The sequence below is a fragment of the Heteronotia binoei genome, chromosome 5 (assembly GCF_032191835.1).
Source record: "Heteronotia binoei isolate CCM8104 ecotype False Entrance Well chromosome 5, APGP_CSIRO_Hbin_v1, whole genome shotgun sequence".
In the NCBI taxonomy this organism is placed as follows: Eukaryota; Metazoa; Chordata; class Lepidosauria; order Squamata; family Gekkonidae; genus Heteronotia; species Heteronotia binoei.
Window position 1 is genome coordinate 129994267 of NC_083227.1, and position 12785 is coordinate 130007051.

The 12785-nt window shown below is 42.1% G+C and overlaps 1 protein-coding gene across 8 annotated transcripts in view; it reads right to left on the reverse strand.

The window, feature by feature from the left end:
* The window catches only part of MYOT (myotilin), a 55847-nt gene that overhangs the window by 20859 nt on the left and 22203 nt on the right, over positions 1 to 12785 (reverse strand). For 3 of the 8 annotated variants that reach the window (XM_060240404.1, XM_060240405.1, XM_060240403.1), the window contains exon 7: positions 2485 to 3075. The exons of 2 other annotated variants lie outside the window; for them this stretch is intronic. In XM_060240404.1, coding sequence (XP_060096387.1) covers positions 2485 to 3075 — 591 coding nt within the window. Of the gene's footprint in view, positions 1 to 186; positions 293 to 2484; positions 3076 to 5718; positions 5798 to 12785 lie in introns of those variants that run through there. 3 more of the 8 variants (XM_060240409.1, XM_060240410.1, XM_060240411.1) reach the window with 3 other exon arrangements.

The window sequence follows — 12785 nt, forward strand, 5'->3', positions numbered from 1 at the left end:
ACAGACTGCAGTGGAATTTCTTCTAGGTTAAGCATGCTTTAGGATTGCAGCCCCAAAGATGAATAAAGATTCCTTGCCTCATATTATGTTGAAGTCATTCAATAAAAAGGTAGGAATATTTAGTAAATTTTCAGTGAAAACCATTAAAGGAATGCATTATATTTTACAGTGTATTACAACAGTTACCTCAGGAATGTGGTAAGCCTTGTGCAGTTCTCTGAAATAGAATTCCAACTGGTATTAAAGTTCCCAGACTTCTTGTGTTCCTGCCACCTGTGTTTCAGTCCTATTATTAGTACCTGCCATTCCTCCTACCATTGTCCTTTGTGCCCTTCCTTCAAGCATTAAGCAGAACCCTGATGTCACTGCTTTTTAAAGCAGGAAAGAGAGAAGGCTGGGTACACAGAAGTCTGGACATTTAGCGTTTTGTCGTGAAAAACCAGAGAGTTGTTACTATCACTCATTCTGGGAGTGTGAGCACTTATACACCCACCCATCCCCACTGTCATTCAAGAAAACCTGGTTTCCTCCTTTCATTAAGGATAAGAAAGAACTTTCCTTTCCCTTTCATTTTCCACAGCTGGATCTTCATTATATATTCTGCTGATTTAAGTCAGAGCATATATTGCCAAAAGTGCAATACACTGGAGAACAGCAGGATCTATACTCCACTACAGTCATTGGACATTTTCCATTCAGAGCTGTAATGCACCCAAGTGATGCTGCCACTTGTTCCATTCCACTTGCTTAGGCTTCTTCCACATGGATTATCTGCACCAAGTTCAATGCTTTGGGAAATGGGTCCCCACCCCCCCAACTGGAGAGCCAGTTTGGTGTAGTGGCTAAGTGTGCGGACTCTTATCCGGGAGAACCGGGTTTGATTCCTCACTCCTCCACTTGCACCTGCTAGCATGGCCTTGGGTCAGCCATAGCTCTGGCAGAGGTTGTCCTTGAAAGGGCAGCTGCTGTGAGAGCCCTCTCAGCCCCACCCACCTCACAGGGTGTCTGTTGTGGGGGAGGAAGGTAAAGGAGATGGTGAGCCACTCTGAGACTCTTTATATCCCGCGGAGGGCGGGATATAAATCCAATATCTTCTTCTTCTTCCCCAGAGCACTGTGGTGCACCTCCAGGGGTTTCCCCAGTTTTTCTCCAATCTTTCTCAAACTTGCTTTTCTTTGGAGTTCTGAGAAAGACTGCAGTAAAGCCAGAATGGGAACCCAGCAGACATTTTCCTTGACCCTGTGGCACAGCAGCCATTTCCTCACCCCACTACCCAAAGTTCTTTAATATTTTTAATCACCACTATAATGTCATTATATTGATATAACAAAACAATATATGCACCTGGTTCTTTGAATTCCCAACTTTTATAAAAAAGAACATCTCCAGTAACTTCCCTTGCAGAGATATAAGAAAAAAGATCTATCTACATCTTTTAAAAATGAAAGTTGGGAATTCAGAGTACTTGCTGCACCAATAATTACAATGGTGTATCAATGTGATGATATTCTCTAACACTGATTATTTTAAAAATTTACAAAAACCCTGTTGGCCAGGGGCGGGGGGGCTGCTTCCAAGGGATTTGGGCAGGGAAACTATGGGGAAATCACCATGTGGAAACCCCATTGTTACACTTAATCTGCAACTGCACCAGGGGTGAGGGGGGGGGCTGCTTCCAAGGGATTTGGGCAGGGAAACTATGGGGAAACGGCCATGTGGAAACCCCAGTGTTGCACTTAATCTGCAACTGCACCAGCAATTGGAAACTCACACACACAAAAAGCATCCCTCTGTAGAAGGCACTTTAGCTTCTGGATACACCAATGTGGAAGCAGGAAATGCTCCACAGAAAGAATCTTTAACAATGCAACCCTAAAGTGAGTTACTAGTTTCTAGACTTAATTTACTTCAATGATCTTGGAAGGATGCAAATATGTTCAGAACTTCACTGTAAGTTGGCTAGCTGGACAACTACAATCACACTCCAGAACAATTTTGTTTTATACAAGACAAAGCTGTTCGCAGCAACCTTTTAATAAGAATGGCTTTCACCACAAATCAATGTGTTTGCTGCATCTTTCAGCAGTAGCAAACCAACTGTTGATAAAGCTGAGGTATTTGGGGACTGGTTTAGAAATCCACCTCAAGTATTCTCCATTTGCAAGTGACCTCTTGCATCTGTGTTCATGTTTTGGAGGGGGGGGGGTTGTTAAAAATCTTGTCTTTCCTTCTGTTAGGCTTTGGAAAATCCCACATGTACTTCTCACATACAGGAAAAAAACCCAGTAAGACACATCCCTCATTAGGAAAACAATAGCAGTTAAAGTTTGCCTGGCTTAGCCTTCTTGCCTGCTTCCCACTGCAGTGCCAACACCTGTGTTGAGTGGACATGATTTCATATGGGCGCACAAGTTCAGCAACACTGAATGTTTCAAGAGCCACACACACACACATACAATTCAAAGCAAGGGAAAGCATACTTACTTGGATTCCACTGAGGAAGGACCTTGACTATTATAATCAAAGTGGGAGGGCAACACAGAGCAAAGGAATGCTGCAGGGGACTGGTTATGCATGGATGAAATCCTCTGCCCAGATGATGAGCTAGCAGGAGACTGTGCAGATGCAGGTGTTACGGGAAATGAAGCACTATATGAAGGCGAGGAGAGTGAGATTGGCGAGCTCAATGATGAAGAGGAAGAAAACTTCTTCTCACTAGGGTTACAAGGCTGGATTAGAATGGAAGACTGTTTGGTTTGCCTGCTTGGAAGCGTAGCGGATGGTTCTGGTCCTGGAGGCTGCAGTTTCCCTTGATGTGCATTCTGAGACTGGATAAAGTGTTTTGGACGCTCATAGTTAAACATGCTTGGTTGGTACATAGAGGAAACAGATGGGAGGTTACTGACACTCATGGAGAAGCTTTCACAATTCTCCTGTGCTTTAGGTGAAAACGGGCTTTGGGCTGGTGGCTGGAAAGAATTGGACGATAAATTTTGTGGCCTTTCTTGGCTAGGTTCCCGGGAGGCAAGGAACCCCTGCCTCAGAAAAGAGTAGCTGTCTTGATGATGATAATCCCTTTAGGAAAACAATACAAATAAAATAAATAAATGGCATGCTATTAACAACTAGCAAGAGTCCATCCAGTCCTAGAACTGGAAGGATTACCAGTGAAGGATGTAGTCCAAAGCCTGTTTCTGACAGTGGATTTTGCACCTAAAACTTCCCAAAGAAATGTCTATTTGATGTCTTCTTTCCCCATCTTAAGTTTTTCTGCTCAATTTTTATCCTTGCAAACTGTGTTTTACCACTTATCACCTATGATTCAGCATTTTTCATATGAACACTCAAAATACCTCACAGATTTTAGAAGTGTTTAAAAACTCATATTCCTGTGTATTTTGACAGTTAGCTATGAGTGATCATCAGCATTCACTTGTTTATGCCACTGTTCACTGAAACCCTTATCCATGCATATTTACATGTCTGTTAAAACACTATGCTCCTCTCCCAATGAAATCAGTGTAACATAATAGTGCTTAGTTTTGAACAGACAACAAACACCCTTTGTTTTTACTGAAAAATATTTGCTCCTTACATGATCTGCTGTAGCAACCATTATCACTAGAGACTCTCAGAATAATGCAGTTCTGCAAATTATTACAGTCCAGTAATAACAGTACTTGCACTCCACTACATTTCCCCATAAGCTTTCCATTTTGCAAGGAAATAAAGGAAATGTGTCCCTAACAGGTGGCAAGAAACTCACCACTTGTCTCCTAACCTTTAGTTCCTCCCAATAAGGAAGGCATCTAGAGTTTGTAGATAAAAAGACATCCTTGAAGACTTCAGAATAAATAGATTGGCAAGAGATCCAAAATAAGTATTGGACGTGTATGAAGTGCTCCCATAGAAGGGCTCAAAGCTGACATCAAAAAGGTGGTGCTTTATATTTCTGTATGAAGACTCTTGCTAACATACTGTTAAGCTTCCAAAATACAAAGCCCCTTTATGGTTATTAGATACAAGATCCCCTCCAAAAAAAGTTAAGGGCATGTATGAATTAAGATCAATGGAGTTTAAATACATTGATTTCAATGTAGATAGATCCAAGAGGGCAGCCGTGTTGGTCTGAAGCAGTTGAACAAAGCAGGAGTCAAGTTTCACTTTCAAGACCCACCAATTTGGTTGGTCTTAAAGGCGCAGCTTGACTCCTGCTTTGTTCAATTGATTTCAACGGCACTTGTCAAAGTTCAGCTTTCTCTAGACTACACTCAGACCTGCAGAGACCTGCACACACATGCTTCATTAATATGTTTGGGAATGTATGCATCCCAATAGCTTTTCAGGAACCAGTGGTCATCCTATGGATTTTTAAACATCTTTCCCAAATTTCCTGATCTACTGATATAGTACCAGTCATTTAACAATTGATGTATGTTGAAAAAGGATTGTTTTCTGCAGTAATAACAGTTAGCCCAAATATTTATGCAACTCACAAAGATACCCTGAAGATTTATACAACTATTTACACTGGGGTATTCACAAACAGTGTAATCTATAACAGATTTATGTGCTTCTAAAGCCATGAAAGTCAATAGGATGACATCAAGGATATAACTCTACTGAGGATTGCTTTGATCGTTAGCAGCAATTCCCACTATGATGGCAGCGTTTTTTCTAGCTTTGTGATCAGAGAATTATTTCTGATTAGACTCACACTCACACAGGCCAGCCCACATAAGTGCATTCCCAGGAGCAGTAAGAGAGACCGCTCCCTTGGAAAAAGAGATGCTGTGCGAGGCAGTCCTGGAAATCTAAATATGCTTATTTCACAGTTACAGCTGAGCCAACTCTCTAGTTAGTTCTGACCTTTAAAAAAAAAGCATTAAATGAACTTTTATGAAAAAGACTTGACTATTTAGGAAATGTAGCAATAAATACTTAGAGGATCTTAGATGTAACTAATACAGGTTTTAAAATACTGTTGCGGGTCAAACTACTTGTTACACCCTCCTGTAATGAAGCACTCCCCCCCTCTCGAGAAGAAAGAAAAGCAGCTTCAGAAGGCTGCTATTCTGAACAAACTTTCCTTGCAAGTGGGGGGTTGTTTGCATTACCACCCCCCACTTGCAAAGGAAAAAAGCAGCCTCGGACGGGTGCTATACCGAACAAACTGTGCAAGATGTTTAACTCCTTCCCTGCAAGCAGTTTTTCCATTGGAAAATGAGACCCATCAGCTGCTTCCTCCAGGACCAGCTGTTTAGTAGCTATATATGTACAGCACGTTGTACTCCTTTCCTACAAGGCTCCATGAAGCCGTCAAGAGATCCTCAGTAGCTTGCTAGATCAAAATTTTGTTTTTATTTTACTTTATCAAGAGAACTTACAGACCAAGTAAATCAGAAATGTCTAGGCACTGGAAATAAACAACCCTTCCACGCCCCTCCGCCGGGAAGATAAAACTAACAATTCTAACTAACAAACTCACGAAGAAGAGGTAGAACGCTTTCATGGGACCTTCCCCACTCTAGAACAAAGCGCTCCAATTCCAATTCCCACCCCCAGCCAGAAAGAAATGAGACCGTGTCTCAGGTCCTAATACACATGTTAAAAGTTAAGCCTTTCCGCTACACTCGAAAGCAATGGGGTTTCCCCGCGCCTGTTTCCCCGTTAAAGCTTTCAGCAAGCTTGTCCCGATCCCCAGTTACTGAAACTCACCTCCACGGCACTACTACGCTTGAATCAGATCTCTTCGCAACACGGCGCGGACAAACGAAGCGCGCGAAAGCTAGCTGGGAACGGCGGAACAAAACCGCTCTTTACCTACGAGCACAAGAAGGCGCCACCCGAGAAGGCTTTTTAACCAACGTTTAGGAGAAAGGCTGGCCATTCACTCCCCCAGCCCACAACCATTATAGCTCTCTTCTTAGTATTAATAAGCCCAGTGACTTTTATCTGCTGCCAAATAATGACATCCGATGTGCTGGCTTGTCCACCTCTCCAGGCTAAGGTATCAAAATAAGAGTCTCTGCTCCGTCTCAGGCGCGAGCACCTACCACGGAAAGGGGCAAGGAAATGGGCGAGAGCTAGGGGGACCCCTCGTTCCTCCTCCTCCGCTTGTTGCCTTTTAAACTCGCGGAAGCAAACCTCGCGCAGTTCAGCCGCGCTTTAAGGGAGCTTTAGCTGCACAAATCCTTGCAGAGGGAGAGGTACTATAAGGTGGCAACCTAGCTATATAAATATCCGTGCAAAACATTTTGAGGGCCACAAAGAAACCCCGCGTTTGTTGACGGGAGAGCGACGGCGCTTGCGTGCCAAAGGCCCTCTTTAAAGAGGAGGACGCGGCTAAGTCTCCCGCAACGGCTTGAAGCAGCCGGCCTTTTCTTAGAAGTCCGCTGCCGTGAACACAATTCTGAACAACGACCTATGAAAGACTCCTATTCGTTGAAGGACATAGACAGAACAATGCGAGAGTCTCTTTTTTGCAGCCGGATCTTCTTCAGAGTTGGGTGACCTCACTTTGTATTGGAGGAGTTACTACTACGTCCTATGGAGTTAACCGGCTCATAAGGGTGACGGGCAGCCTTAAAAGACCGCGTAGTATCCCGGACGTTCCTTTCGCATCTGACCGATGCTAAGTCGAGAGGCGGCCGGTGATTTGATCCGTCCTCTGCTTTGGAAGGGAGTTTGCTGAGGACACGAACTGCTATAGTTAGGGCGCTTCTTGCCAAGCGAGCAGGCGTGGGGAGCTGCAGACGCAAAGTAATCCGCAGCACCGTGCTGGAGTCTCCTCGCTCTGACTCGGCGGGCACTTTAAAACGAACTGGCCTCCCCGAGGGGACTTTGATTTTGAAGGAGAGCCATTCCACAATCCTTGTGCACGCGATCGTATTTCAGACAGAACAAAATTCAGTGGCGCCTTTTCAAGACCAACAAAATTGTATTCAAGGTATAGGCTTTAGTGTGCAGGCACACTTCTTCAGATACATTGAAATGGAAGTTACCTGTCCATACATTATAGGCAGAGGGTAAGCAGCAAATTAGCATGCAGGCATAATGAAGATGTTTAACAGAGGCAAAGACCAAACAGGGATAACGGACTTAGTTTATATGGTCGCCATTTGTTTGGATTTAATTCCAGGGAGAAACATTAGTTAATAAATATATCAAAACTTGGAGATTGATGGCTAAATGTATCCTTCTTAATTGTGGAATGTTGAGAGTTATTAACAGAGACCCTGCTGTTAGGCTCTACCTATCTCTTCTCAAGCATGGAGGTAAAACTAACAGCATCCTTTTCTTTAAGGTGGAGTGATTGGTTATGCAGTGTTATATCTCTTATGTCATCAGACCAGATACATGCATTCCAATCTACCATTTCAAATTACGTTACATTCTACCATTCATTGCATTACAATCACTATTCCAATCTATCATTCCAAATAAGAAATACAAAAATAAAATAAGGAGAATGCATGACCTTTCTTGGTGAGATGTAAGGACTGAATGAAATTAACATATGTAGTGAGATAAGTAACTAATATCCCTGTTAAGTCCTTTTTTGGGGGGGTTGTTTTGAGTGTTGTATAACTTGTAATTCAGCAATTTCCCTTTCCAGTGTGTCCCTGAAGTTCCTTTTCAATAAAACAGCAGCTTTGCAGTCACCCATTGGATGTCCTGGAAGGATCCTGTTCTCCTACAGGTTTCTTAGTCTAGTGATTCTTAATGTCAGATTTGTGTCCAGTTATCCTTTGATGCAGCAATTGACCTGTTTTTCCTATGTAGAGAACAGAAGGGCATTGTTGCCATTTAGTAGTATATACAGTGTTAGACGTTGAAGAAGTGAATGAGCCTGAGATGGCATAATTGATGTTGTCAGGTCCTGTGATTATATAGTCTGGGTGTATGTGCCAGCAAAGTTGGCGGCTGAGTTTATTGCAAGCTCTGGTACCGGTACACATGTTCAAGTTAGAGGTTGTATTATTGTGGGTAAACAGTTGTTTAAGATTGGAGGGCTGTCTGTGCAAGGAGACAGTCTTTGCAACAGTGTCCTCCTGGTGCTCCTTTTGTTCAAGCAGCCCTCTGTCCTTCTTGCCTTCAAGAGAGACTCTTCAGACAGCCCTCCTTCAGACAGCAGGCTACATTTGGGCATTGTGTTGCTACAAAAAATGGCCCCAAAAAACGGTTTATTCTTCACCCACATTTCAACCACTTAGCCTAAAAGCACAAACACTCAGTTTAAACTGCCTTTCATTGGGTAAAACAAAATCACCTTGGCTCCCCACATAGTACACTCCTTCAAGATTTTGGCATGCCAGCCCCACAGAGCTATCCCATTGCTCTTAGCTTACATGTGCTGCATTGCAATAAGGAAACCACAAGCCAGGCTACAAGGCTATCACCAAATTATCTTACCCTTCCTCCAGAGAGCTTCAGGCAACTGAGCTGGTACTTTCTCATTCCTTTTTTATGGGAGAGTTGCTGGCTCAGGGTTAGGTACCTCTTAAGATTCAAGCTGAGCAGGGCCCTGACCTGGATAATACACTGGTTAATACACCTTGACAAAGATGGTTGAAATAACAGAGAGGCAGGAACTTAAAACAAGTAAATGGAAATGTGTTATCCAGTAGCAAGCCTGGCCAGGACTGGAGACTGGATTGAAACACAAAATCAAGCAGAATTGGAGTCCTACCGTGGTAAGAACAAGAAACATAGGATTTTCTGAACAAAACACTCAGAAAAGTCATGCTCTAACAAGATACTATAGATGGAGGAGCTGAATAGGAAGATTGATATGCACAGTTCATAGATGGAACATAACTATAAATGACATCAAGAGAGCAAATGAAGATACACATTTTGAGGAATGCAGAACCTTATTAAAGTCCAGATTTCCAATGAAGACCAAGAGTTTTCAGGAATCCTGCCTAAATTACCAACAAATCTAGAAAAGGTATTTCCATAGGAAACATGACACTGAGAATAACTGGATCACTGGTAAAACGAAGTATTAGTTTCTCAAGACTTAAGAGAGAATGCACAGTGAGAGGGCAGTTTCACCCAAGGAAGGGCACAGATGTTCCTCTATAACACGTTATAACTTCAAATGAAAAGAGGTCTTGTAGAAACCAAATTTTGTGAGGCAGAACTTCAAAACACTGCTCTTTTCAGGAAACAAAAACTCAGTACCAACAACAAAAGGAACCCCCAGATCCAAATGAATGAAAAATTGGGAAACAGCCCAAAGTAAGACAGAAAAACTACCAGATTCAACACCTGAAGACCACATGCTTCTGGTATGAGATATACTTAACAAAAATCACAAGAGAAAATTTCCAAAAAGTTGGATACTGTATTGTTTTAGCAGAATAGATGTTCCATATAAACCCAAGATTGCAAATATAAACTTTTAACCCATTATCTCAGATCAGAAAAACTTAACAAGAGATCTGTTAGGTGCACCATTTCTTTAAAACAAAGGAGATCACAAGATAAATATCTTAAAAGTATTCCTCTTTAAATTAAAGCTACAAAATCTAAGTACAAGGGAAACTGATAATGGCCACTAGAAGAATATTCTCAGACTCAAAAGGTAAAGCAAAACAAAATAAATTATCAGAGGAATAGCTTCTAATCTAGAAGAACTCTTAGCCTCAAGGCAGTTTACAGGCAGGGTCTTTTCTCTGGCAGAGAAAGATTAGCTGTAAGTGGAACTTTGGGATGCCAGCTGCAGGCTGGAGATTTCTGAATATCTGAATCAAATTTGAAGATTACAAAGCATGCAGTCCATTTTCTTGGACACTTTCTCTCCCAGAGGCACTGGCCTTAATGTTCTGGGCATTACATTATATTTTTGGGAGTGATCTCCAGGTTCCACCTGGAGACTCGCACCCTTGCAAAACAGTAGTGTTTTGAGCAAGCCAAAAAGCTTTCAAACTGGCTTGCTTATTTTAACATATACACATCTTTCTTCCAGGCATCTAGAACTACACATTTTGTTTGTGGAGACATTCTTGCAGAATTTCAAAAGTTTGAATTTGTATCTTTTAGACCCAAAATCAGGAGAATATGAGAATTCAGAAAAATATCTCAATTATGCCTCCCCCCTTAGATACCATGGGGCATATATATAAACACAAGATGGGGAAGGTGATGAGATATCTGCCTGGTGGGGGTTCAGATTTTACACTTCGTATTTCAACAATTAAGACTAAATTTGGCTAAGTGCCTTTTCTTTCCTAAAACAGTTAAAGATTGTCTGCAAAAGTTTTCCTAGACAAAATCCAGTGAAAGTTGCTAGGACATAAATTCCTTGCAAAAGAGAAAACTCTGACTCTTTGCAAATATGCTGGCAGTTTACTTCTCTTAAGGAGACAGGATTAACTTTGTATCAGAGAAAAGATTTTCTTTCCGATTATGAGAGGAGAAAATTCAAGCTTTAGATGTTTCCTTATTTGCATGTGAAAAAGATGATACCTGGAGTTTTCCATCAACTTAGTCACATAGTTAAGATTTTCAAATCACCAAATTTCTTCCTTTTTCTGGTTCTATTAAAGATTTCAGATTGAGTAAAGAGAAGATTAGCATTCCTTCCCGATGGGGGAAGGGCAGGAAGGAAAAAGTCCCCTGTGCAAGCACCAGTTGTTTTCGACTCTGGGGTGACGTTGCTTTCGCAACTTCACAACGTTTTCATGGCAGACTTTTTTAATGGGGTGGTTTGCCATTGCCCAGTCATCTACACTTTTCCCCCAGCAAAGCTGGGTACTCATTTTACCAACCTCAGATAAAATTGTTTATCACGAAAGAAGGATGAAAGGCTGAGTCAACCTGGAGCCAACTACCTGAAAACCCTGCTACCACTGGGGATCGAACTCAGGTCATGAGCAGAGCTTAGGACTGAAGTACTGCAGCTCTAACACTCTGCGCCACGGTGTTCTTGTGGGGGGAAGGGCAGGATGACTGCAAATTTGCAATCTTTAATTTCCCTAAGCCAGGCTCCAATTTGGGGCTGATTTAGGCACTCTCTGTACATGCTCAGAGGCCTTTCCTTGAGCCTGAAATTTATAGAACTGAAGCAGTAAATATTTAACAAAACTAATTTAATCTCTCTTTCTCAGAGATATTTGGTTCTGGCATTTTAAAGGTAAAAATAAAGGTACAACTCTCTGAATCTCTCTTTCAATCATGGCAATAAATTGTATTTATTTAATTTGCATCTTTGCTGCATTTTAAAAGAGCTGAACCTAAGTTCTTTTGGGCTAACTGTAATGTAGTAGCCATGTACTAACTGAATTTTAGTGCTAAGATAGCTGAATAGCCTTAACTGGCTACACTACGAGTGTCTGGGAGGCATAAAAATAAGTACATTTTTTTGCCTTGCCTAACCTAGACTAGAGCCTCTATTATGCTGAACAGCCTCCTGATGGGTGCCAATGAAGAATCAACCATCTTTGTTTTGAGGATCTGCTAGGTAACTGATTTTTTATGACATGTCATTGCAGGTTTACTCCTGGTCATCATCTAGGGTTGCCAAGTCCAATTCAAGAAATATCTGGGGACTCTGGGGGTGGAGCCAGGAGACATTGGGGCGGAGCCAGGTGCAAGGGTGTGACAAGCATAATTGAACTTCGAGGGAGTTCTGGCCATCACATTTAAAGGGACCACACATCTTTTAAATCCCTTCCCTCCATAGGAAATAATGAAGGATAGGGGCACCTTCTTTTGGGGCTCACAGAATTGGACCCCCTGGTCCAATCTTTTTGAAACTTGAGGGGTATTTTGGGGAGAGGCACTAGATGCTGTACTGAACATTTGGTGCCTCTACCCCAAAAAACAGCCCCCCCAGGGCCCCAGATACCCGTGGATCAATTCTCCATGATTTTCTATGGGAATAAATCTCCATAGGGAATAATAGAGTTCCCAGCAGACGTTTCCTTCCCCTCCCCTCGCTTTCTGATGACCCTGAAGCAGGGGAAGGGTCTCCAAACCGGGGGATCCCCTGCCCCCACCTGGGGATTGGCAACCCTATCATCATCACTGTAAATGCTGAATACTTTTTTTGGGGGGGGGGGGAAGACAAAATGCAATTCTAAACAGCCTAATGGGTAATCGGCACTCTGCTACTTTTATCTTGACTTCTTGCCAAGGAATGAGGGGAAAAATGAGAGGAGAAAAAGCTCAGGAAATTGTCTAATATGCAAAGGGGAAACTTGCATATCTTCCCAATCATATTATGCAGAAATCCTCCCCAAATCTGGAGCTCATACATCTCACAGGGTAGTTTGGAGGAAAGTCTTTATTTACTTCATTTATCATCTGCTTTTTGACTAAGATTCAAATTACAGTGAGGTATTTGAGTTACCTCTTCAGGCATTATGCTGAAAGCTTAAAAATGGATACATTATTTCCTCTCTGTCTGAACTTGTTGTCAAAGAGGAAGTGTATGAATATCAAAGAGCTCCCATTGTTCTAGTTCTCAGTGATAGTTAACATGTGCTTGGGTTGTATCACCACTTCAGATGCAGCTGGGGTCTCGTGATTGAATGTTGATCCGTATCACACCCCCTAACCCAGTGTACACAGAAAACTTGCACACCACAGAGAAAACTAAGCTAGAATCTTTCTTGATACCTGTTCTTGTATATGCTAGCAATTTTTTTTGTATGAATGACCATTCAAACATGTGAGTACCCACCAGTATCCTGGAGAGGTACATCCTAGTCATACGTTTACCACCCCAGTGAGAAACAGGGCTGACTTTACAACTATGATCTAGAAAACTTCTG